We start from the raw sequence: 27,940 nt of genomic DNA, 5'->3' as shown, positions 1-27,940 counted from the left end.
CTGTAGGAGATTACATGTCAATGATGTGAAGCCGTCTTTATGGGAAATAGTTTTTTTTTTTCTGATGAATAAATTTGTTGTTCAAAAATATATATCCCTTATATACATCGAACATAGAAATAAATAAATAAAATTTCGTATGGAGTCCTATAGGTTTTAAACCGGGAATATCTTGGAATTGATCACAGCATAACAGATAAGAAAAAGCAATATGAAAAAGACCGCCCTACGGCTCACTATGTCGCGACTTCATATTAACTGTGGCCAAAAATAGAAGGAGTTGTCGTAAGTGCACCAATTTTGGTACACGTACCTATTTTTGACTTACAATCTTCAGGACAAAAATGTGTGTTGGTCGGCCCACGTTTTGATATAGCCCCCATAGAACCGTACCTCCCGATTTTCGGTATTTTGAATGTTTAAGACACAATGACCAACCGAAAGTATTCAAATTTTGTGGTTATTCTTCGGCAGAGGTATCAAACATTCCAACAGAGAATTGTGGGCCTAGATCCACCTTTTGATATAGCTGTCATATAACGGTACCTCCCGATTATCGGTATTTTGAAGATTTTAGCCTCATTATTACACCGAAATTGCTGAAATTTGGTATTTAGTCTTCGGAGGGGGCATTATATCTTCACCATGAAATTTGTCTGCATAGGTCCACGCCTTCATATAGCCCCCATAGGACGGTACCTCCCGATTTTCGGTATTTTGGAGGTTTTAGCCTGATTATCACACCGAAATGGCTGAAAATTGGTATTAAGTCTCCGTTGGGGGACTTATAACCTTCCACCAGAAATATGTTGGTATTGGTCCTCGTCTTCCTATAGCCCCCATAGAACCGTGCCTCCTCACTTTCGGTGTTTTGAGTGTTGTGGCCTCAATATCCACCCGATATGACTGAAATTTGGTGTTTAGTCTTCATATTGTTTGTGAGCATATTGAATATATCAAACTCTTGTCTATATATATGAGAAATTTCCTTTAAAAAAAATATTGACCGTTTGGTCAAAAAACGGTAAATTTTTTTTAAAAAATCGAATTTTGATTTTCGCTGTTCACAACTTTTTTAAAAATTTATATTTTTAAAAATTCTCTCGTTATAAAGCAAGACTATTAGGTACTTAATAAGCCCACAAAAATATATGATGATCGGTTCATTCGTTTTCGGGCTATAGCCAACACCGCAAAACGATTTGATAAAAAAGGGGGTAGCCTCTCAGTGAGGTGGTCGCTGCAAAAGAGAAGTGACACATTCGTCTGCAAACCTCTGCAGCTGGGACCTTTATATATTTGAAGTACTCACTTTTTACTACTCATACAGAAAAAAATATCGATATACACTTTTATACAATTTTTTTCCCACTCCACTTAATTTAAAATTTGCTTCAGAAAATTAATAAACTTAGTAATACATGTTTGGGTAAATGTAAACACCATATGATTAATATTTACATGCAAACAAAAGTGTAGCCAAGTTTATAACATCCCAAGAGAACTTAGGAACCATTTTTGCAGCGACCGTTACTTTTAAATTTTAAATATTAACGCATAATATAATTTATTAATTTTAGAAAAAAACACACAAAAATACGTATTAACTAAAATTGTCGGATTTAAATCCTCATATAGCAAAAACTACTTCACGTATCAGTACCAAAATTCAGATTCTTCTTAATTAATATGTTTTCTATTACTACCCATCAATAAATTTGTTCAACGAAGTATTTAGTTTTTACCATTTTTGGCCACGGTCGTGACACTGTGCGGCTCCCACGATACACTTATGTTACACGCTAAAACTTTCATACGAAACTTTCCCATTATTTTGGCGTTCATAGATCGAGTACCATACAAAAGTAATTTTATGAAATTACTGTAATGGGGAACTCGACCTAAGAACGCCAAAATAATGGGAAAGTTTCGTATGAAAGTTTCAGCGTGTAACATAAGAGATATGGGGGAGATAGGAAAATTAATGGAAAACAAGTAAAAAAGTATCAGTCGGCTTTGCCGACAGAGATATACCCTCAGCCTGTGTATATTGAAACAATTTTTTCCTAAAATACGTATGTATTTAGGGGGTTTTAAAAATTTTGGGCATTTGAACCGACAAAAATGTTAATTAGGATTAAAGATCAAAAGTTTTGCGGAGGAAATCCACTTCCATTGACCGTTATGGAAGTGGATCTCCAGCCACAACATATGGTGCCATAGGGGGTTTTTACACTCTTCGGGCTGTTTGCTCAAGAAGTATGGACTTGCCCCTAAAAAAACTTTTAAAATCGTAATTGAGGCAGCGAATGCAAGTTGCTCCAACAAAAATCAAAGTGATTCGATATTAGGTCTTAAAGTGAACTTATCCGAAATTTTGTGTGGGAGGTACCGGATGGAGTGGACAAGTATAGTCCATATTTGAACCTGATTTATATCTGGTAGATATATTAGGATGTTTGAAGTATAGACCAGTTCGGCCTCTCCCTTCAAGAGTTACCGTATGAACAATTTTTCCGAATATTTTTGATCTTTTGTGGGGGAGGTACCTGAAGGAGTGGACCGATATGGCTTATCTTGAAACCTAAACTATGTTTGAACAAAATATTACTAAGGCTCTATTTTGGACCGAATCGGCAGATCCGTTCGAGAGTTATCTTGCGCTCCAACCACCTCACACGGTGTCATAGGGGTTTTTTTTGCAACTTTCATGCTATTTTCTCAGGAAGTATGGACTTGCCCCTGATGAAACTTGTAACGTCGTATGGAGGGCAGTGAATACAAGTTGCTAAAACAAAAATCAAAGCGATTCGCGAGATGACCCTAAACTGAACTTTTCCGAAATTTTGTGTGGGAGGTACCCGAAGGAGCGGACCTATTGAGACCATATTGGAAACTCATATTACTCCAGTAGAAAGTTTACGCTAGACAAAGTATGGACCAAATCGGTAACTCCCTTCAAGAGTTATCGTGCGCACAAACTTTCGAACTTATGTGGGGGAGGTACCGGAAGGAGTGGACCGATGTAGCTCATCTTCGAACTTAAACTAAGTTTGGGCAAAATATTACGAAAGCCAAAATTTGAACCGAATCGGTTCATCCGTTCGAGAGTTATCGTTCGCTCCAGCCAGCAGGACAGACAGACAGACAGACGGACGGACATGGCTAGATCGACTCCAAATTGTCTGAAACACATTTCGTCCAAACATACTTGGGGTCTAAAACCATTATTTCGATGAGGCACATTTTCATCGTATCAAAGTGTATATACCCTCCTTAGCCTAAAGGCTGAGGGTATAATTAATGCAGTGATGCGTCTCCAAACAAACTGTTAAATACATTTTTTTTACTAAAAAGTGCAGAATGGTGCGATTTTAAATCTTATTATATCCTTCACCATAAATTATGTATTTCTTAAACCAGATTTCAGGCATTTCGGTCGATAGTGAAGTCACACACCTTCAAAATACCGAAAATCGACAGGTACCTTTTATGGGGGCTGTGTATGAAGACGTGGACCTATACTGACAAATTTCTGGTGAAAAGTTTTATATCCCCAACAAAGACTAAATACAAAATTTCAGCCATTTCGGCGGGATATTGAAGCCACAATCTTCAAAATATCTCCAATAAAGACTAACAGCCAGTTTCTGTATGTCGAAAGAATAATGTGTGCGAATGAAACACGTCCAAACTCTTGTGTGTTTTTCAATTTTTTTTTTTTTTGGTTTGAAGCAAAAGCAAAGGTAAAATTATTTCGAAAACAAAAGTTTGGGCGTGTTTCATTCGCACACATTCTTTTTTCGACATACAGAAACAGGCTGTTAATGCCGAATTTCAGCCATTTCAGTTGGGTATTGCGTCTAAAATCTGCAAAGTTACCCAAATCGGCGGTACTGGCCTGTAGAAGCTATATCAAAAGGTGGACTTGTACCGACAATTCTCTTTCGGAATAGTTTATACCACCAACGAAAACAAAATTCGAAAATTCAACCATTTCAGTTGTATAATTTTTAATGAATATATTTTTGTGGAATATTTTATATTTTTGATGTATTAAGACCCACTAATGTCAATTCTATTGCGTAAGCGTCAAAAAAATCATAATCAAATGGCTTAACCTGGCAAAAAGCTATAATATATACAGGCTACAAGATCTATTTAGCAGGTCACGTAAGTAGCACAACAACAACTCATTTTTGGCGGAAAATTCTTCAATATGTCAAAATGTTTGTTTACGTTTTCATACGATTTATTCACAATAACAAAAAATTTGACAGATTGAAACCAATCAGCTGGACGTTTTACGCCACCTTATTATTTCATCATGACAGGCTACAAGCTCAACAGATGACACGTTAAATTTGTTCAAGCAGTTTATCATGTTGCCTATCCACTTCATTTGTTTAAACTATTCACAATGACATTTCATGGTTTACGACAATTCACAATCGCACAGGGAAAATAAATGTTGACTGTTATTTTAAAAAATATACATAGTTAATTCGGAAAAATGTCACACATTGAAACAAATTGCGACAAATCGTTAACTAAACGTTTACAAAGTTATTGCTGCGTAGAAAAACAATGTAAGACCAAATCGCTGTTACAATTTCCAATATCTGCTTATTAAAAAATATTTGAAAATTTTAGATTACATCAATAGCAAATCAACTCTTGTGGATACATTGAAAATTGTACCAAGAGTTATAATATACAAAAAATCTTTGAAAATTGGGAGCAGTTATGAGAGTTTAGTGACCATTAAAAATGAAGGATTGGTTAGTCTTTTTAGATGTAATATTGTCGTTATACTAACAATTTTCTATATTATAAGCATAATCGTCGCTTAAGTTATACCAGCGATTCAAATGATATTACCATTGAAATTCATCCCGATAATCTTGTGGATAATTTCTTAGAAGCTGATAAATCTGTGCAAATTTCAGTATTTATAAAACCCACCAGGAAAATTAATATTAATCGAAGACGCCAGATGATTATTGAAGCAGAACATCCGAATGCGAAATTTGAATTACCTATTATAATATTGGGTCAAGAGAATATATACAGTTTGCCAGAATTGATTGTATTTCCATCTGCTTGCCTGGGCTGTTGTACTTTCTATGAAATGATTTTGTACAATGGAAATTCTGAGAAGGCATCATTTAATTTGAAGGGGTAAATTTTAAGGTTCATATAAATTTTGTAATTTTTAATTTGTTATATCAATTTTTTAGTTCAAACCCCAATCTGACCATAATTGTGCCTACACTGTCTATTCCAAAACGTGATTATTGCACAATACTACTGAAACTCTCCTGCAAGACTTTAAATGAAGTTCGTGATAATATAACATTTAAGATTGGCTCGGGTAAGTTTAAAAAGCAAAAACAAAAAAAGATGTGGAGTGAATGCCCCTTTTTGGTTGTGATAATCAGCACAACATTATGGTCACATCAGTGGGGGAGATATCCCTTACTGATCTTGGAACTGAAGCCAAACCATATAAACAGCAGGAGAATTCCACTCACTCATCTATTCTTTGTTACGCATATTTATTATTAAAAACAAAAGAAATTATAGAAAATATTTTATAAGCTTATCAGTTTGTAAAATTCGTTCCCACCCCATAAGAGTACATTTACACTAGCGCTTATTACGATGATAAATTCAATCCCACGGCGGTTATCCGGAACCACACAACACCCGTGCTCGGCCAGTGTACACATGTTGTATTTGTATCGTTTTTCTATATTGGGAGTAGCATATCAGGGAATGCCGTCTCCGGATTCTTTTGGTCCGTGCCGGAATGGAGGAAAACCCAGGACCAATGACACAAATTTCGGTGATATGCAATAGTTGCCGTGAGTGGGTGCATCTTAGGTTGTTTTGGACTCGCCCATGTGAGGGACTACGACAGGGACTATATTGCTGCATGAACACAGCCCGCGGTGGGTCGTCGTCATCATCAGAATATGCGACTCCCCGCAGTCCCCCCAACAGCAGTCGCGCACGCAGCACTTAACATCAGCCGTTGTTGTTCCAATCCCTGAAAATGCATCCCTTTCAGATTTAATTGCAATGAACTCCGTGGTAAAGTCGAATAAATAGTGGATTTCATGAGTCCGAAGGAGATTGGCCTAGTTTCAGAGAGTTTACTAATCACTGCTTCAGAGATCTGGCCAAACCTTCTGATGTTCGGGTAGCACAAAAGACGTTCCGAGACGTTATCATTGCTGCAGCCGCTCGCCATATACCTGCTGGTCGAATACCCGAAGTGAGACCAAATTTCTCAGCAGAGGCGACGCGATTTGCAAATGAGCATGATGAGCTCGACGTGCCGACCTTAATGACCCAAGAGTCAGAGAGCTGACACTAGAAGTTAACAAGTTGGTCGGTAAGCATAAGCGAAGCAACTGGTTAAATCATCTGAAGAGTTGCAACATTGGAGCCGGAATATGTTAATTGTGGGCAACGTTTAAGTCACTCTCTATCCCTGTAAAGAAGGAAGATAGGACCTCAGTCACGTTTGGCGACGTTACGCTGACTGATCCGAAGAAGAGCGCAATTTATTTAATTGAATGTTTGTCGAGCATCCCTGGAGTGACAGGGAGTAAAGTCTCATTAGAAACCAAGGATGAACCACCACAATTTACAATGGATTATGTTGCGAATACCATTGGGAACGGTAAATCATCGAGTATCTCACTAAAGTTCTCAACCTGACGCTAGCCATTTTCCCGTAGTCTAGAAAATGGTCAGGGTGGGCTACTGAAGCCAGACAAGGATGCAAGCAGAAGTGAGTCGCACAGACCTATTTCGCTTTTGTCTGAAGGCTTTAATCCCCCAGGGTCTGAAACAGCTATCCAGCTGCCTATCATCAGCATGGGCTCTGTAAGCAGCACAGCACTATCACAGGGCTGCACGCCATCTCCACATATATTAGTCGAGAACTGAACCAGAGAAGCCGAGTGATGGTGGCGCTTGACTTATCAAACGCCTTTGATACTGTCAAGCACTCCTCGCTGTTTAGGATATCGAACAGACTACCCTCCGGTCAAGTTTGAAACATTGGATATTAAATTATAAGTGGGGACGTCGGTCGTACTTGGAATTCCGGAACAAGAAGACCAATCTCCTTAAAGTGAAACAGGTAGTTCCCCAAAGTGGGGTGATATCTGCGGAACTGTTTAACCTCTACCTCTCCTGTATTCCGCCCCCTCCAGACGGCATTGATATCGTAATGTATGCACGATCTTGGCGTCAGGTATCTTGCCAGATGTCATTTGTGAAATGCTGAACTCCTACTTGACCGATCTTAACACCTTTTTCCACGCGAGAAATATGCAAATATCCGCCACTAGAACTACGTCCACTCTTTTCACCGCTTTTACGCAGAGTTACATTTGACAGCATGTTCATGTTGTCCGCGCATACCACAGCTATCTGCGACAAGCTGAGGTGGAAGAAGAGCCTGAAGTTCCTAGCAGGTAGCTCTTGGGGTGCAGATTTAGAAACCTTTTTGACCACATATTACGAGATAGGTCAGTCTGTGGTAAGCTATTGGCGTCAGTATGGTCCGCGAATATAAGTGCAACGCGATGGAAAAATATTAAAACCTGCCAGAATGCCGCCCTGAGAACTGCAACTGAGTTCCTCCTCATGTCTTGTGTCGACCATCTACATTCGGAGGTAAAGATTCTTCCAGTACAGCAACACAATGACATGCTCTCGTTGCAGTACTTGATGGGGTGTTACCGTGAGAGTTATCCTAATCACCGGTGGATAGTATCCCCATCCAGGCTTGTCAGGAAGGATCTTCATAATCTAGAAAGAGAGGTCAACAAGCCTATCAAGCATTCACACGGATGCAGTCGTTGAAGCCACAAACAACTATCGTGTGAATGCGATAATCGGAGAACATTCCCCATCCATCGCAGTTGAAGAGCGCCAGCTGCCACGACAAACCACAGAAGTTTTGGTTCAACTACGTTCGGGGTGGTGCAGCCATCTGAATTCCTATAAGGCAACGATGATAAATATATATGTACATATAAGTAACTATGATATAACTCAAGATTGTTCCATTATTATTAAGGTCAATTAAAACGAGCTCTTATTTTGTTGTTGTTTTTTTTTTCGTTACAGACTCTTTTGAAGTGACATTCATACATCAGCCTATACCCTGGACTCTATTTCTCGACACCAAGCACATCCAATTTGATGCAATAAAATTCGATCGAAAAACAACAAAGTCATTTCGCATTTGCAATGATTCAAAATCAACCATCAAATTTCACATAATATTCAACGAAAACAAAAATTGTAATTGCTATGAATTTGACCACAATTCACTTAAAAATTCAACCACTGAAGAAAATACAACAATTGATAAATTTTCATGGAGGCACTTTCAAATTTATCCGAAATGTGGAACTCTTCCACCAAATTCATCGCAGCTAATTGAAGTAACTTTTCATCCCACAATGCATGATGACTTTTGTGCCCACTTGGAGTCACCACCATTTGCAGTTGAAGCAAATCTCTTAATTAAAGCCCAAGATGAGCTGAGGATTGAACAAAAAATGCTCACTTTAAGAGGTTATATTAATGGTCCTGATATTGATATTATTCCAAAAATTATCGATTTCCATAATGTCTATTTTGGTGAGGAACAATGTACCACCGTAAAGGTGATTAATGTTGATGGTAAGTCAGGAGGGATTTGCTCAGAGGTAAATGTTTCTTAATTTCCTATATTTTAAAGGTCTAACTGAATGCCATGTTGATTACCATGATTTTGATAGCCATAATGATGGTAATGTCGTGATAAAACCAGACGGTGGTTACGATTTAAAACCATGTCAGAGTGCCATATTCAATTTGCAGTTTTTTGCAAAAGTTTTGGGTAAATTTATGATCAAATTGCAATTCAAAGTGAGAAACGGGAGTTTTTATACATCCATAATAAGGTAAGATTGGATGCTTTATAGATTCTACTGGGATCAGAATTAACAACAGCAGGAGATTTGACGACAGGAACGTTGATATGGAGTTAGAGAACATTAAGTTTAACATAGTGTGGTTCGGGGCTAACGATCTAACGATCCTTCTCCCTAACCTAGTCAAGCTTTCGCATATATATAGCATAGCTTACCAGAACCGATAATCTTCTAACGACATTCTGAGGTCACTTTTGGAACTCAACATCAGACAATTTTACATGATTTTGCTAATGGGAATCGTTCCCAGCAGAGTCGAAGGGTCTAGCAAATGAGCGATATAAGCTTTGTCGTACGAATCCTGAAGGATTCGAAAATACAAGCAACTGGACTCATATTGCTCAAGAAGTCTGAAAAGTTCATAGTGTGATCCCGCCTGTGATGTCAGGCAAGGATGCACGTAGTCAGTAGCGAAGATTCAAGAGGCACTACGCCTCCCCATGATGAGAGGACCTTTCCCCGTTGCCCAACATCAGCACAGATTCCGGAATATACGCCGTTCCAGCCGTACCTACTCGACACCACAATTTATGATGAGCGATGTTGTAGATATTATAGGAAACAAAGATGCACAGAAAATACACAGTACCGCAACATCATGTCCACACAGTCGAGGACTGAACCAGAACGGGCCGTGCGACCGAACAGTCATGATTGCTCGATACCGTCAACCATGCCAAGCTGTTCGAGGACATAGAGCAGATTTCCCTTCAGTCGGGTTTTAAACGTTGGGCGCCACTTGTTGTTGGAATTAAGAAAAAACAAGTAAAGAAGTCATATCTTTTCGATAGATATCACGCCCACTAGTCACTTCAGCGGGTTATCGTATAACTTTTGGACTTGTATGGCAGGAAGCATGGACTTGTCCACGGAAAACATAACATTGCTTTAAACAGGACCATAAAGAAGATCATCGGTATACATTTCCAAAGGATCTTCGAACAGACCCAAAACTGCACATAGACACAAATGTTGTATTTTTGTGGGGGAAGTATCCTATGGAGAGAACCGATATGGGCCATTTTTATGTTTATGTTTAGACCCCAAGTATGTTTGTTTCAGACAATTTGGAGTCGATTGAGCAATGTCCGTCCGTCTGTCTGGCTGATTGGAGCGCACGATAACTCTCGAACGGATAAACCGATTCGGCTCAAATTTTGGCTTTCGTAATATTTTACCCAAACTTAGTTTAAGTTCGAAGATGGGCTATATCGGTCCACTCCTGTCGGTACCTCCCCCACAAAAGTTCGAAAATGTTTGGAAAATTTGTGCGCACGATAACTCTTGAAGGGAGTAAACGATTTGGTCCATACTTTGCCCATCGTAGTATGGAGGGCAGTGAATACAAGTTGCTAAAACAAAAATCAAAGCGATTTGAGAGATGGCCCTAAACTGAACTTTTCCGAAAATGTGTGCGGGAGGTAACCGAAGGAGTGGACCGACTGAGTCCATATTGAAAGCTCCGATCAAGAGTTATCGTGCGCACAAATTTTTCGATCATTTTCGAACTTTTGTGGGGGAGGTACCGGAACTTAAACTAAGTTTGGACGACAGCCAAATTTTGGACCGAATCGGTTGATTCGTTCGAGAGTTATCGTGCGTTCCAGCCAGGCAGACAGACGGACGGACGGACATGGCTAAATCAACTCCAAATTGTCTGAAACGGATTTCGTCCAAACATAGTTAGGGTCTAAATCCATTTCGATGAGGCACATTTTGCCCGTATGAAAGTGTATATACCCTCGTTAGCATAAATGCTGAGGGTATAAATATGCCGAAGGTTGTTCCCCAAGTCGGGGAACCTCCACCTTTTTGAAATTTCTAATCCTCCAGAAGACATAGGGATTGTAATGTATGCGAACGATTGTACGATCTAACTTTCATATCAACATACCTGACTTAGTGCAGTTCTTCCATCCGCAAAATCCACTGCCACACTGTTCACCACCTGGACGGCCGAATTGAGGCTCCCCCTTAACATATTGATCAATGGCGTTTTAGAGTCCGATCTCTAAATTCCCCATGGAATGGGGTGTAACATTCGATAGCATGTTGAAGGCGTCTGCGCAAGCCACCTCTACTTGCGACTAGTTCAGAAGTATCAACAAAGTTCTCAAGTCGTTGGTCGGTAGAACTTGGGGTGCTTCCAAGAAACTTTATAAATCAATATACAGGAAAAGTATTCTAGCCTGCCAAAATTCCAACCTGATGATTGGCAGACGGTGCGCCGCCTCAATTCATATTGGGCCCAGGAATATTGGAAACAGGATACTAAACACATGCCCACCATGTGGACTGGTACCACACGATACACTGCATCTGTTAAATTGCCCAGCTATCCAAGCTGCAGAATTTTTGAATTTTGACACAGAGGAACCAGATAACTGAAAATTATACACGAATGAACATACTGGCACTAACACTTCCGCCAGATTTTCGCCTAACTCTAAAAGAGCAACGACTTGGATACATGGCGCCCGACATTGACAACTACGAGGAGAAAAGGGAGCATACGGGTTTTTAACAGGTTAATACATACCATTGGTCGAGTTTCCATACTAGAGTAAAAAAAGTTGATAATTAATGTGATTTAAACCAGAGGCCTTGCTCTTTACGGACAAAGGTTCCTGGATTAAGGCAATATGAATATTTCTTTTATTTATTGTCTCCACCAGGGCTTAAGTTGCCGTTTCAATCCGATAGAGGTTTATTTGAACGTTTTTCGGAGATTTTGTGTGTTGCTCGGATGTTTGGGCTCCTGGTTGCTCCTTTTGACATCCTCTTCCTCACCGATCCTTGTCCTATTAATTTATAAGTATGACGTAGTGTGCTATGCTTTTTTTGTCGTTAAGTCCCACCACCTGAAAAGTGTCATACTCTTTCTTTTCCGTGTGGAAGACTTGAAGACCCATCTCTTCAATTCCAAAGCCTCATATTGTTTTCCAAAGACCTAGAACATGCGTTCTGTTTCCACCCTTGACGTATTCCGTCATTTTGTTCAGGTGAGGAATTTTGTCCTTTTTCACCCGAGAGCTGCAGAGTTCGCGTATGGACCCAATTGGTACCGTAGTAGGTTCCCTCTGAGCTTACATCCTAAAAGGATGTGGTCAAATTTGTCGTTTACCATACCATCTTACTCATGGCTTCCTTCATGCCTTCCTGGAAATTTTGTGTAGCCTAATTAGATGTCGGCCTCGGCCGGAGGAAATAATGTAGGTTTCCTTTGGAGCATCCCATTGTTCTTTATTTGATCTCGCCTGGTCCTTCTTAAACTTACGTAGTTGAGACCCTGACCACTGTACCCTTTTCGTTGTTAGTTTTTGATGCTCTCTCTTACTTTATCTACCATCTTGTGGACATTCTCTTTATTGAGGTTTTCCGCGACGGTGGTGTATATTTTGCTGTTGCTGTCGAATTCGGGGTCAAGCTCTCTATCAGTCTCTGATGGGTTTTTGTCCTTTATTCATTTTTTTCAAACCTGAAGTAAATTAGAAATTAACTCCGCCATAGCCGTTCCTAAGCCCGGTTGACAGAGGAAGAGCCACTCTCTCTTCCTGAATTGGCTGAAATATGCGTCCAATACCCCGGTTACACTTAACCGGATTAACCCAGTGGGTTTGGATTTAAAATGTCAATTCCATAGCGCAAACGTCAAATAAATCCTCTCGAAGTGGGTTAACCCGGCAAAAAAAAAAAAACTCTAGTGTAACCGTACTATAAGGGAGTAGGAGTATGGATTAGTCTAAAAACTTACCTCTGATGTACTAGTCACAAAAAAATGGTGCCCTTCACCACGAGAAGGTTGTGCTATAGGCCAATAACCCATACATGTAAAAAAGCCTTATTACTAAAACGTCTGTATGATGGTTAGTTCAAGTTTAATCTCTCCCTACGGTTCCCGTCTCCTCCATCCTTTTTCCTTTAAGCTGTGTGCTTGTAGCAGTACCTGCCAAGTCACCCACATCTGTGGGAGATGTTTGTTCACGACCGCTTGACGACGAAGTATCACTCGTAAGCAGATCACATGTGGCCGCGGTGCTGGTTATTTATTTCCCTCGTTAAGAGTAGTAAGAGCATCCACCTCCCCTATGAACTAACAAACATCCTAGGGACAAATGACCTTTTATACTGAGTTAATTCTACAAGTAACCACTTCGTAATATTCAGCTTTCAATAGATTCATTATACCGAAAGCAGGTGAAAAGTAGCTCGAGCTTGCGGTAAATCTGCTATGTTTTAAGGGTGGAATAGTTGAAGTTCGCGTTGGAAATAAAATTAGCGGTAGAATGTAGAAAAGAAGAAGAATAAATCGAGGGTATACATTTTAAGTCGCAGTCGAGTTTAGCAGTGAATTTGGACATTCCGATTTTCGGAAGTTTGATTTTATCGTTGAAATGGATGGTATGATAGACAGAGTGATGAATATGTTTACGTTTTTAAACTGTAATTATTTTTTCATATTCGTTTTTTTTAATATTTTTTTGCAGAGGAGTCTCCCAAAAAGTTCGTGTAAAATGTTTCCCTGATGTGTTAGATTTGGATATTGTACCAATCTGTGTACCACAAAAACGTTTGGTTCTTATAATGAATCCACTTTCTGTACCGATTACTGTTCAATGTTCCATACCCAATAATGGTACAGAAACCCCACTGATTCTAAATGTAACGGACACCAATGAACAGTTACCCATAACTATTAAAGATCCTGTCATGTATATGCACGAATGTCAACAAATGGAGGAAATAACTTCACTGTCGGAAGTTGACGATACCGATAATAAAACCAACCATGAAACTATGATGGTAGAAATTGAAAATTCAGAAGAATCACTAAGAACTTATAGTTCAGTCAAGCTAGATGATAATTCATCGGTGACTTCGTATAGCACAGAATTTCAAGAACAAGCTCTCGGTAAGTTTTTTAAAGAGATAGAAAACATTTTTTTTTTTTTTTTTGCAAAATAACCGAAGATTGGTGTTCACAGAGAATTAGAGTTGGCGAAAAAGCGATGGATCTCTCAACAATATCGATTATTTTTTAAAAATTTAATATCGATAGATAGTTTTGTCTATCACTATTATGGGATTAAAAACCCCTTACCTAAAATCTATTGAAAATAATAGAAATTACGCTTTTTGTTTTATGGTTGGCTGTGAAATACTTGTGCAAAATGTAAACAAAACCATGGATATTTCCGTTATTTTCATTTCCAAATTAATGGTGATGGGAAATAAAGATAATATCGAAAGCTATCGATTTTTTGAAATGAAATATCGAAAATATCTAAAGCGGGGTACAACGATCAGTTTTGACTGTCAGTTTTGCTCAAATAATCGGTTGCTTGTCAGTGTGGCGGCTCACTTTTGTCAGTCATCAAGCAACCACAAAATATTTTGTGGTTGCTGGACTGTTTGACAGTAATCGATAATTCCGAAAAATCGACAGTCAAAACAGGTCTTGTGTACCCCGCTTAATGTTAAACATATCGATAGTTTGGTAGTAATAATCGTTTATCGCGACACTGTGACCATATAAGCTCTGTTCCTTTACGTGCAACAATCTTCAAGTTTTACCACTTTTTACTCTAAAAGAGTCCCTTTACTTTAGACACCATACAATTCATATGGGAGCAGTTTACAACTTTTACTACTTTTGCCAGTTTTACCATTTTCAAAAGTAAAGGAACAGACCACATGTTTGTAAGTCAACCTCGATTGTCAGTGATTGGACAGTCGAAAATCGATTAAAAAAAAACTGGGATTCAAAAGTGATCATGTGCATACCGCTTGTCACAATTTTTTCGATAAAAGACGTTGCTCTTAAATTTTTCCTGGAAAAGTTATGGAACGGATATAACCGATTGTCTAATTGCTCTCATTTTCAGATTCCATACCTACAATGGCATTTAATTTACTTTATCATCTGAAGAAAATCAAAATATTCGATAAACCGGAAATGGAGAAGAAAGTTGTCGAAGAGGCACTAGCAGCTTTACTTCAAAATTCCTACTTTTACGATATGGATAAATATAAAAACTATTGTAATATGGACTGGAATGCATTATCCTCTGATCCAAAAGAAATTTATTGCAATAATGAAATCATATATCTTAATCCAAATACGGGTAAAGTTATTAGTGTGGTGGTAATACCGAATATCATCGGTCATCACCACAAATTTATCGAGTTTCGTGTATGTCCAATATTACCACCACCAACTCACAGTGTTGATGCTGATTACGATGATCTTGAAAGCGCCGATTCTAAATTGCAACAAATTGTACGTTCCAATAATTTAATTAGCAAATTATGGATTGAATATAATTGTTCGGTACCGGAAATTATATGGGATAATGTTATCGATATGCAAGATCCTCTCTATGCTGGTGAATTATATCAGTTTGAAATGATTTTCGAGAACAGCAGTAAAATTGGTGGATTTTTCTATTACGATGCTATTGTAGGTATTTTTTGGGAATGTCTTATGAAATATATTCAATAATCATATTATTTTATAGCCTGACAATGAATACGGTACAATGAGATTTTTAAATAATCGCTGGAAATATTTTGTGGAACCGGAATCAATAACCAAAGTTCCCTGTACTGTGGAATATAAGAAAGCTGGACTTATTACTCTATTGGGACTGTAAGTTTTTTAAGTTGGTCATGGGGTTGATATTTTTCGCTTACTGATTTATCAACAATTTTTGGGATGGAATCACTTCCTAATCTTGAGGAAATCAGAACATTATGCAGCAGGATAGGGAAAGAGACCATGCCGGGTTTTTCCGAAAATCAATATTGATATGATCCACAAGCTTTATTTGGTAAATCGCCAAGGCCATAGTAAGTAGTGATAGTGAAAATCTGCAATCGGTTATAAAAAAACAACACTTGTATTCCTGCCAGCGGCTGCAGCTCAGTGTACACATGTTCGTATTTGTATCGTTTTTCCCTGTTAGGAACAGCATATACCGGAATGCCTGCTCCAGATTCAATTGGTCCGTTCCTGGAAGGAGGAAACCCCAGGAACAATTTTGTAACATCCGCATCTACCACAATCAAACTTTGTGAGATTCAAAAGATGCCCGGAGCGGGTTGTTCTGGACTCGTTCATGCGATGGACTACGACAGCGACAATGTTGCTCCATTCTGCGTGAACACAACACCCAGAATATGAAACGCCCCCGCAGCACTTAACATCAACTTTTGCTGGTGTTAACCCTGAAAATGGATAATTTTTGCAATTTAGTTGCTATGGACTCCTAAGTAAGATCAAGGAAATAGTGGATTTCATGAGTCGGAAGAATATTACGGTCGCGGCGGTGCCGAAACCAAGCTCAACAACAACTGCAGCTTATAGCGTTGTGATGGTTACAACGTACTGAGGAAGGATCGCACCAGGAGTGCACCAGACTGTTCGTTACAGACGTATCTCGCTTGAACCTGGCTCTAATTACCGGTACATGGGATGTGTAGGGTAGTAGTCAGGTGTGGAACTGCCGAGGTAGAGTTGCTGAACGTAAACATTCGCCGATAAATAACGGTACCGCAGTTTATAGGCCCAAAATTAGCTCACTTTTGGAAGGTCATAAGCGTCTGGTCTTGGGGGACTTTAATGCTCATGACCAGAGGAATATAATGCCGGCTAAGCAGATTGATAGATCTACGTTTTGCACGGTCAATGAGGACGCCCCTACCAGAATTTGGCAACCCATCGTTTCTCTTAGATCAAACCATTATCTCCATCAGCGGATAGCCCGATTTCATCACCTCTGAACGCCGCACTTTCATCAATCATGGGAAAGTTAATTGGCAGAGTTTCAGAAAGTTCACTAATCACCGCTTCAGAGATCTGCCCAACCCTTCTGATGTTCGGGTAACAGAAGGAATGTTCCGAGATATCTTCATTGCTGCAGCCGGTCGTCATATACCTGCTGGTCAAATAGCCAAAATGAGACTAAACTTCCCAGCAGAGGCGACGGGATTAGCAAATCAGCGTGATGATCTTTGTTGTGCCAACACCAGTGACCCCAAAGTCAGGGAGCTGACACTGGAAGTTGACAGGTTGGTCGGTGAGCATAAGCGGAACAAGTGGTTAAATCATTTGAAGAGTTGCAAGATTGGAGTCGGAATAAGTCAATTGTGGGCAACGGTTAAGTCACTCTCGAACCCTGGAAAGAAGGAAGAGAGGACAGATCGTAAGAGGTGCGCAAGTTATTTTAATCGACAGTTTATCGAACAACCCGGAGTAACAGGACGAGCACTACAATCTTGAAGCGATGTGGGGGCTTAAGTTCGCAACTTTCTTCTTGACCAAGCAGTGTACTTCAAGTGCATACTCTGCACTTCAAGTGTACTACCTGGAAAATAGACGGTTGCGTACGACCAAAGGTTATCCCAGGTTTTGATCTCCTACCTCAAAGGTGATCCCCTAACACCGGGGTGTTAAGCGACCTCGTGCCCATCGGTTATAGATGGGATTCTACCCGGTATTTACCCAAAACTTGGGTAAATACCAAATAAATATCTTTTTTGGGTGTTTATTTGGGTAAATAAAATTTTATTTTGAAATCAAAAGTATGTCTTCTGTCAGACAGAAAATCAAAAAGAATACCATAAAAGCGCTAAAACCACGCGGACTAAACTTTTTATACGTCAAATCGGTCGTTAGAGTTGCTTGTGTGAAACAGTTAGTCGATGGTCAGACTAGCAAGGTTTCTTGAAACCAATTTCGTTAAAGTTTCTTTTCAAGTTTCGTTAGTGTCCACACACGTTAACGTGAAATTTAAGATTTTTGCGTGTCCTCTTTATTTTACCATTCGCGTTTGTTGTGTTTCTCATACTAATAAAAACAAAATAAATTTAAATAAACTAAAAAACAACACAAAATAATTAACATTAATAATTAAATTAATATTAATAGTTAAATTTTCACTATTTCATTAATTAAATGTTTTTTATTAATTCTTTTTATGCTTGTTTTGTTGTTAACGTTTGCTTGAGAAAATAAAAATGAGAGAAAATGGAAGAAAAGACCTTGCAACGAATAACAAGAAGAGGCAACACAACAAACGCAGAAAACCATGTACATGGGTTTCACTTCATACCCCTCGCCTATAAACTTGACGTCGCCATGTTGAAATCGTGCTAGTCTGACCATCGACTTAGCGAAGAATGCAAAAATTATAGCTTTGTCAAGAAGGATTTAAATGTGAAGATTATCCACTGAAGTCGTGGATTAATCCATCTGATATATCATAACGTTTGTATTTAGATAAAACATTTATGATTTTCTGCAAGAAGAACTACAACAAACTGATCTAAAAGTTGCCAAATACTAAAAACATGATTCCGCAATATATGAGAGATTTACCACACTTTGGATCAAAATTGGCCATATTTTAAATTGCCATGTAACAAAAAACGGTAATTTTATTCATAGTCAGTTAAAATTTGCTAAAACACTGCGTTTTCGCATCTAATTTCATGATTTTAGTTTCTGTAGTTTATACCCACAAATTGGGTAAATACCTGGGTATTTACCCATTTGTACCCAATTTACCCATTTTAATGGGTATTTACCATTTGGGTATTTACCCATTTCCCATCTCTACCATCGGTGTTCATCGGTTTGCAGTTAGGGTTCCAACTGCATTTGAATGGAGCCTCGTGGATACCTGGGCACCTCCACGAGTAATTAGTGCCCTAGTGATGGTAAGGAGGGCTATGCCATGGCTGTCATCAATTCCCCCAATAAACATATTTTCTCATGGATGATACGAAAAATAAACTAAAAACCCCACAACAACAAAAAACAGCTTCACCCTCTATAATGACCCTAGCTACGACAATGGACAACGCCGCACCAAGTGCGACTATAGAACAACCACAAAAACCCCCGAAGGAGATTTGATATCTCCGGAACTGTTTAACCTATACCTCTCTTATATTCCACGCCCTCCAGATGGCATTAAGATCGTTACGTATGCGGATGATTGTACGATCTTGGTGTCAGATACCTTCCCTGCTGTCATTTGTGAAAGCCTAATCTCCTACTCGACTGAACTTACCAATTTTTTCCAACCGAGAAATATCCAAATATCCGCCACTGCGACAATGTTCACCACATGGGCTGCAGAGGTGACCACTGAGTTGAATGTCATGGTCGATGATAGCTAGAACTAACTGCCCCAAGATTCTAGAGGTCACATTCGTCCTCACATGCAACAGGTGTCTGCAAAAAACTGAGATGTAGGAACAAGTTCCTCACGTCCCACAATGTCGCGAGTTCATATTAACTTTGGCCAAAAATAGAAGGAGTTGTCGTAGGTGCATCAATTTTGGTAGTAGTACCTATTATTGACTTACAATCTCTAGGACAAAAAATTTGGTTGGTTGGTCCACGTTTATATATAGCCCCCATAGAACCGTACCTCCGTATTTTCGGTATTTTGAATGTTTTAGACACAATGGCCAACCCAAAGTATTCAAATTTTGTGGTTAGTCTTCGGCAGAGGTATCAAACATTCCAACAGAGAATTGTGGGCTTAGGCCCACGTTTTGATATAGCCCCCATACAACGGTACCTCCCGATTATCGGTATTTTGAAGATTTTAGCCTCATTATTACACCGAAGTTGCTGAAATTTGGTATTTAGTCTTCGTAGGGGGCATTATACCTTCAACTTGAAATTTGTCTGCATAGGTCCACGGCTTCATATAGCCCCCATTGGACGGTACCTCCCGATTTTCGGTATTTTTGGGGTTTTAGCCTGATTATCACACCGAAATGGCTGAAAATTGGTATTAAATCTCCGTTGGGGGACTTATAACCTTCCACCAGAAATATGTCGGTATAGGTCCTCGTCTTCCTATAGCCCCCATAGAACCGTGCCTCCTCATTTTCGGTATTTTGAGTGTTTTGGCCCCAATATCCACCCGATATGACTGAAATTTGGTGTTTAGTCTTCATATTGTTTGTGAACATATTGAATATATCAAACTCTTGTCTTTATATATAAAAAATTTCCTTTAAAAATTTTTTTTGACCGATTAGTGGTCAAAAAACGGTAAATTTTTTGTAAAAATTCGAATTTTGATATTCGCTGCTCACAATTTTTTTAAAAATTGGTTTTTTAAAATTCTCTCGTTTAAAAGCAAGATTATTAGGTACCTAATAAGCCCACAAAAATATATGATGATCGGTTCATTCGTTTCGCGCTATAGCCAACACCGAAAAACGATTTGTTAAAAAAGGGGGTATCCTCTCAGTGAGGTGGTCGCTGAAAAAGAGAAATGACACATTCGTCTGCAAACCTCTGCAGCTGGGACCTTTATATATTTGAAGTACTCACTTTTTACTACTCATACAGCAAAAAATATCGATATACACTTTTATACAATTTTTTTCCCACTCCACTCAATTTAACATTTGATTCAGAAAAGTAATAAACTTAGTAATACATGTTTGGGTAAATGTAAACACCATATGATTAATATTTACATGCAAACAAAAATGTGGCCAAGTTTATTACATCCCAAGAGAACTTAGGAACCATTTTTGTAGCGACCGTTACTTTTAAATTTTAAATATTAACGCATAATATAATTTATTAATTTTAGAAAAAAAAACACACAAAAATACGTATTAACTATTATTAAAAATTGTCGGATTTAAATCCTCATATAGCAAAAACTACTTCACGTATCAGTACCAAAATTCAGATTCTTCTTAATTAATATGTTTTCTATCACTCCCCATCAATAAATTTGTTCAACGAAGTATTTAGTTTTTACCATTTTTGGCCACGGTCGTGACACTGTGCGTCCCTAGCCGGCAGCTCTGGGCTGCAGATAAAAAACCTTGTGGCCACATATAACACGTTAGATCAGTGGTAAGCTACGCGGCGCCAGTTTGGTCCGTATATATATATATGCAAGGCGATGGAAAAATATTTAAACCTGTCAGAATGCTGCCCTGAAAACTGCAACAGGGTGCCTTCTCATGTCTTCAGTGGACCTTCTCATGTCTTCAGTGGACATGAGATTCTTCCAGTACATCAATGGTGTGCTCTCGTTGCAGTACTTGATCGGGTGTTACCGTGAAAGCCATCCCAATCACCATATGATGGATAGGACCCTCCACCGAGGCATGTCAGGAGCGATCTTCATGATCTAGAACAGTGATGGCCACCAACAACAACTTTCCTATGCCCGCGGGCATACGACACACACGTACACTGTAAACACATTCGTTCGGTTAACGCATTGTTTACGTTTCCACTCACACTAGCGAAAATTATAATCTGCAAATGTGTGATTTTGGCCATCACTGATCTAGAAAGAGAGGTCCAGCGTTACAAGAGAGAATCCCACATCACTAAGCATATCAATTAGTTCCATTAATAACACATGTATGACATTTGAGGAGCATCAGCTTCCACGACAAACCAGAGCAGTTGGCTCAACAGCACTCGGGATGGTGCAGCCGTCTAAATTCTATTGTGCATGGATTGATGACACCGCGCAAAAATTCTGTTCGGCATGCGACGCAGGACCGCATGACACGACTGTATCTTTGCGGTGGCAATATAATGCTGGCTTACAGTTCCCGAGTATTTCAGCCATGAAAAACTTATCTACAAGTGGCGTCGCCGTTCAAGCTCGGCAATTAAAATTAGGGGGAACTGAGAACAGTTATGACACAGCCCTTCACTACCATGATAGGAAAGAACTTGACATCTAAGCCTAATATACGTTGAGGGGCCTGGCTTCGTTCTAATAAAGTCGCTACCCCACCGCAAATCTAAAATGCCGATCGGCACCTGTTAGCTTCAAACCCCTGCGTTAGTGGATCTCTTTATAAGTAGCAGATCACTGGCTGTATGACCTTTGGTTCTCACAATTGTTTTAAATGCATTTTTTTAATTGAAGAAAATTGTGACCTTAAGTCCACCATAGTATTGCATTTGTAACGGATTGAAACCATCCATGAAATCATTGAATAATGTAATAATGTACACCATATAAAGTATTATATTCTCGATCAGCGTTTAAATTCTGTCTCAGACTTTTTAGAGTTCAAAGTGGTCAGAAAACTTATCCAACAAAAATTGTGGAAATTTTGTAGCTCCCATATAATAGTGGCGCCCAATTTCAGATAATTTGAAGTTTTTATAGACTTTTTGTCTCAAATTATATGTACTTCTCAACCAAATGATGGGGACATAGGTCCACGTTTTGTAGGAACAAGTTCCTAGCCGGCAGCTTTGGGGCTACAGGTAAAGAAATCTTGTTGACCGGTGGTAAGCTATGGTCCGCGAATATTAGTCCACCGCGATGGGAAAATATTCAAACCCGCCAGACTGCCGCCCTGAGAACAGCAACACGGTGCTTCCATTTATCTTCAGTGGCCCATCTACAGGTGGTGCCGTAAGACACGCCGTTCATAGTCGGCGATAAAAAGTAGGGGGAACTGAGAACAGTTATGACACAGCCCATCACTACCATGATAGGAAAGAACTTGGCATCTAAGCCTAATATACGTTGAGTCGCCTGGCTGCGTTTTAATACAGTCGGTACCCCACCGCAAACCTAAAATGCCGATCGGCACCTGTTAGCTTCAAACCCCTGCGTTAGTGGATCTCTTTATAAGTAGCCGATCACTGGCTGTATAACTTTTAGTTCTCACAATTTTCTTAACTGCATTTTTAATTGAAGAAAATGTTGGCCTTAAGTCCAACATAGTATTGTATTTGAAATGGATTGAAACCATCCATGAAATCATTGAATAATGTACACTATATAAAGTATTATATTCTCGATTAGCGTAACATTCTAACTCAGAATGTTTAGGGTTCAAAGTGGTCAGAAAACTTATCCAACAAAAATTGTGAAAATTTTGTAGCTCCCATATAATAGTGGCGCCCAATTTCAGATAATTTGAAGTTTTTATAGACTTTTTGTCTCAAATTATATGTACTTCTCAACCAAATGATGGGGACATAGGTCCACGTTTTGGTATGGACCCCATATAACGGTACCAGCCTATTTCAGGTATTTTAAAGTTTTTATTTAAATTTTCGGTCTAAATTGGCTGCAATTTGGCATTTAGGGCTGCCAGTGATCAATACACGCATCCACCAAGAATTGTGGACATAGGTGAGGATAGGTTTAAGGATGCGCAGCCATCTAGTAGTATAGGTGACTGCTTCACTCGGAGACCGTTGGTCCATTGCGTTCATCCTTTGTAGGTTATAGTTGCAGATTTAAAGATATGAGGATGTTAATGTGGTACACTAAGATGACGATGATAGGGTAGAGATGATATGATGATGATGAGGTACAGGTGAGATAAGGATGTAAAGATGAGAAGTTTTGATGCCGAGGTAGAGATGATATTTTACTGGAAAATAGAAGAAATTTGTTAATATTTAGTAGTTAAGGACCCATGCCAAGCCATGATAGATGTTTGGCAAAGTTGAGTAGAACAATAGGATCTATGTTAGACAGGAAGGTCAGAGTGTCTATCTCATATTTACCCTTTGTTCAGTATCACCTTGTTTGCAATAAGGGGCACCTACAAAGCAGATGTTCGACAGTCTCTATCTACTCCGCATCTTCACATAATCTGCAGTAGTCAATGCCACTGTCATCCCATTTTGAGGTTAGAGGTCTCACTCGGCAGTGACCTCTTATAAGTCCCACCGCGATCATCCCTAACTTATCAAGTAAGAGGAGGGACGCCGTTCTTCGGTTCCAATAGCCATCTTTGATGTGCCCTCTCATTGAATTAGTTGGATAGAAGGATTAAGTTAAGATTATTTTTAGCAACTATACATGTCCTCACCTTGTCCCCATTCCAGGCTGTGAACACAGAATAGTTCTTGCTGCTTAGCCCGCTCACCTTATTTTTGTATAAATAAGGTTCCTATACTAGGGCGATGTCGATATCTAGAGTCGAGAGGGTTTTCAGTATTTCAGTAGCAGCAGCTTTGCAATGATTCAGATTTATCTGTACAAAACTAAGCTTTTGCCGCTTCTTACCTATAGGTGCTTTGGTGGGATTCGGAAACATAATCTGCCTAATCCAATGTTAAGTACCCCTCCTCGACTTCTTAAAAAGTCCTCTCTCTCAGTGGCAAACTTGATGACCAGTCCGTCGTTATTCCTAAAGGAGTTGAGAATACTTCAATTCCCCATCTGTAGACCGACATTCTGTTTCTGAACCAACTTCAGTATTTGTCCTAGCTCCATTGAAGGAGGAGGGACCCATACTGAGGTCACCATCCCACATGGTATTTCAGACAAAGGTACAACCACCGGATTGCTGCCTTCCCAAAGAGAGCCAATGTTCTTAATTGTTTTAACAAGGAAATCTGCCGATTCCTTGTTTTCACAGCTAATCACCTTGACTCCCTTATAAAGAGCAGCCTGGCCTAGCCGCACATTGGTCTGGTCAACCATGTCCGAGATAAGGATGTCCCAAAGACGACCTTCTACTAGCAACCAATGACCTGTCTATGATCGCTAGCCGGATCTCTCCCGGGACAATCCGGGCGAGCTAGGAGTCTGCAAAACACTATCCTTATCGCCTTTACAGACGTACAAGGCTTCGAAGAAAATTCACCTGAAGAAAAGGTTTTAACCTTTTCAGCAGTGATCCTCTCACTAGCCTTCCTCGTCACCGAAGCAAACGATGCAGACGGATGGACCGGCTGTGACGACGTAGACTTCTTTGCAGCAGAAGGTTGTTCCTCAGGCGACATCATCCTTTTCACAAACACTGGTTGTGATTGTGGATCGGTCGACCGAGGTCCAGTTACCCTTGAGGAAGTCAATGTCATTGCAGACCCATCACTGTTCCGCCCGCTCGAGTTCGCACTTGTGTCGGATGGTTTCTTCTTCATCAGCTGACTCACCTCTATCACCCTCTTTGGTGAGGTTTAGAAGTTGGGACAGCTACAGAATCAGTCGAAACCTTCCCAAGGGACTTGGATGCCTTTGTTTTCCTTTTTGGCTTCTTCTCAGCCTTCTTGCCGCATTGGATAAAGGGGTGTCCTTATTTGAGTTGCAGTCTCCTCACTTCATGGCCTCCTTGGGGGTTTCGATGGGATTTACTCCCTCTCTTGACGTGAGGATTTCACTGACCCGCAGTTCCCTCTTAGTTACGTAAAGATATTCTCTTTCGAATTTCCCTTACGCTGATAGTGTTGGGGTATTTATTAGCCTACCGATTGCAATAATTAGTTGCCCTTCGGTATGCTATTTTGTCTCTTGGTTCTTTGGCTTTCGCAGAATTGGAGGTCTGTGGATTCTGCGAATCATCCATTTTATCGATGGGTCCTTCACTCGGGCCACTCTCCTCCTTTTTTGCTTTTTGCCTTAGAAGTAGAGGTTTGTCGGGATTGTCCGACACCAAAACGTCTGTTCCAGTTGTACAGCTCGTTTTAGCAGATTTGTCATCGGGTGGGGAATCGGTAACGTGACTAGAGTTAGGGTCATGGGTCATCACTGTCGCGTCCATGTCTTCCTTCTCAGTCAGCCATAATTTTTCCCAAATGTCATCCGGCTTGTTTTCCTCCATGAGTGTCAAGGGGACACTTTCCTCAATCTTATTGGACATAGGTACTTTCGTAACAGAAAGAAAACATACCCCCAGTTTATGTATTTCGAAACGAAAATGTGTGCGCATGAAAGACACCCAAACTTTAGTTTTTGAAATATTATTTAATTTGCTTTTGCTTCAAAACAAAAAACAAATTTGAAATACACACTCAAATTTGGTAGTTTTTCTTCCGCATTCGTTTTCTTATCGACATACATAAACAGGCCCTAATTATTATATCTTATTTTTGAATATTTTTTACTTTTTAAATTTTCTTTTCTCCTAAGAATAAAATTTGTTGGTGTCAATGCTGGATTTCCTTTTCACATCAAATCTGAAGTTCTACCACCTCAAGTAAATATGACACCTCAGCAAATCACAAAAAAGGTCACTGTATTGGAAAAGACCCATGTCTATGTGTTCATAGATAATATCACTCCTACCACTACTTGGTTTAGATTAAAATTGGTAAATTTTGAAAACGTCCTTCACTTTTTTCACTTTCAAAATCCAAACAATATTTTTTTTTCCAATTTACACGTGCAACAACAACATTTTCCAAATTATTTTTTTCCAAATAATCCAAAAAATTTTTTTCCAGTTTACACGTGCAACAACAACATTTTTCAAATTATTTTTTAAAAAAAAATTAAAATTACAACAAAAATTTTGTGAAATACAAGTACACCAAATTTTATGTTTACAGAACGATGAATCGCACATCAGAATCTATCCAGAGGGTGGACAGTTGGCACCCACCGGACAAGGAATGTTTGTGGTAATGGAAATTTTCTATAATGATCCTGGACTATATCGGAATACATTATACATTATAATGCAATATGAAACTATTAAGGTTATTAACTTCTTTTAACTAAAGTTCTTTATACTATAATAATTCTCAATTGCCTTCTTTTCTACAGAAAATCCCCATTACAATACATGCCGAAGGAATGCCAATATATTTTGAACCAAATATTCAAATGCAAGATTTGGATATTGGTGTTATTTTGTGTACCACAGAAAACGATTTCCATTGCGATAATCCCAATTATACAAAAGTTATACGAGTTATAAATCGTGGTGAACATTCATATCGTATAGTGGTGACCAAAACTAAATCTACTTCTAAACCTGTTTGTAATATAACACCCACGAAATCGAAAATTCTTATAAAACCCAATAGTTTAGTCATGAAGCCAATGTCCCAGGATCAATTTATATTAACTGCCAACACCTGCGAACCTTTAAGCGTACATAATGAATTCCGTATCGATATTGTTGATTTGAGAGAACCAACGCGAAAGCAATCTTCACGTTTTGTGGTTACAGCTCAATTTACTCAACCACAATTAGTTTGGAATCGTCGTGAGATTACCATGGATTACTGTCGTACCCACAAGTATAGGGAGCATCCACAATGGGGTAAGGTTTATGTGATGGAGACTTAAAATATCGTTTAAAATCACGGCACAGCAGATGAGTCATTGACATATAAATAGGAAAAATTCGAACATATTCAGATTAGCGAAGATGTAGGAATAAAATTACGAGTGTGGCTTAGGCAAAACGCAGTGTCGCCAGGAGTCATTTGACCTTTTTGTTTTTGGAAAGTTTGACAGTTTTTAGCCTAAGCGACCATGTGTTGTATTGTTAACAGTGACTTGAAGAAATCACTTTGCATATAAAAGTGAATTTACTGGTGAACATTTTCGTCCGATAACGTATTACAACTTTCGACGTGCATAATCACGGCAAGAGTGGATCGATCAACTTAAATCTTTGTATGTCGATAAAGGACCATCCATGATGAAATAATAAGGTGGCGTAAAGCTGATTGGTTTCAATCTGTAAAATTTTTTGTTATTGTGAATAAATTGTATGAAAACGTAAACAAACATTTTGACATATTGAAGAATTTTTGGCCAAAACAGAGTTGTATTTGTGCTACTTACGTGACCTGTTAAATAGATCTTGGGACCATCCACTATGAAAAACTGGGGCCTAATTACGACATTCGATTTGATCGTGTATTAGCTCGTGAATGAAAAAATCGAACTATGATTACCTATTCGCTAGAGCTGGCAAACCATCGATATTCCCAACATTAGATATTTTCGATATAATATTTTAAAATATCGATTACTATCGATATTATCGTTAAGTTCTCAACATCGTTAATTTGGAGAAGAAAATGGCGGAAATGTCAATACTTTTCTTGACATTTTGCACAAGTAGTTCACAGAAATATAAAGGAGAATAAACAATTGCTTTTATTTTATAAAAATATTAAAAAAATCCATTTTACTTTTCCGAAAAATGTG

General features: G+C 39.0%; 1 protein-coding gene across 5 annotated transcripts in view; it reads left to right on the top strand.

Annotated features, from left to right (window-relative positions):
• Positions 1–4,466: 4,466 nt before the first annotated feature.
• LOC141394823 (uncharacterized) overlaps positions 4,467–27,940 on the top strand; it is a 91,029-nt gene continuing 67,555 nt past the window's right edge. For 4 of the 5 annotated variants that reach the window (XR_012410499.1, XR_012410498.1, XR_012410497.1 and 1 more), the window contains exons 1-12: positions 4,467–4,589; positions 4,654–4,781; positions 4,838–5,181; positions 5,241–5,374; positions 8,152–8,712; positions 8,771–8,975; positions 13,493–13,917; positions 14,891–15,465; positions 15,524–15,654; positions 25,904–26,084; positions 26,323–26,472; positions 26,540–27,041. Coding sequence is in view for 2 of the 5 variants with exons in the window: in XM_073969756.1 (XP_073825857.1) it covers positions 4,514–4,589; positions 4,654–4,781; positions 4,838–5,181; positions 5,241–5,374; positions 8,152–8,712; positions 8,771–8,975; positions 13,493–13,917; positions 14,891–15,465; positions 15,524–15,654; positions 25,904–26,084; positions 26,323–26,472; positions 26,540–27,041 (3,412 nt within the window). In the remaining 3 variants the exon portion in view is untranslated. Of the gene's footprint in view, positions 4,590–4,653; positions 4,798–4,837; positions 5,182–5,240; positions 5,375–8,151; positions 8,713–8,770; positions 8,976–13,492; positions 13,918–14,890; positions 15,466–15,523; positions 15,655–25,903; positions 26,085–26,322; positions 26,473–26,539; positions 27,042–27,940 lie in introns of all 5 variants that reach the window. The other variant, XM_073969757.1, reaches the window with a different exon arrangement.

Source organism: Musca autumnalis, unplaced genomic scaffold, assembly GCF_047663935.1.
Source record: "Musca autumnalis isolate F117 unplaced genomic scaffold, ASM4766393v1 scaffold_2, whole genome shotgun sequence".
NCBI lineage: Eukaryota > Metazoa > Arthropoda > Insecta > Diptera > Muscidae > Musca > Musca autumnalis.
The sequence above is the reverse complement of the archived record's forward strand: the minus strand, read 5'-3'. Positions and strand labels throughout refer to the sequence as shown.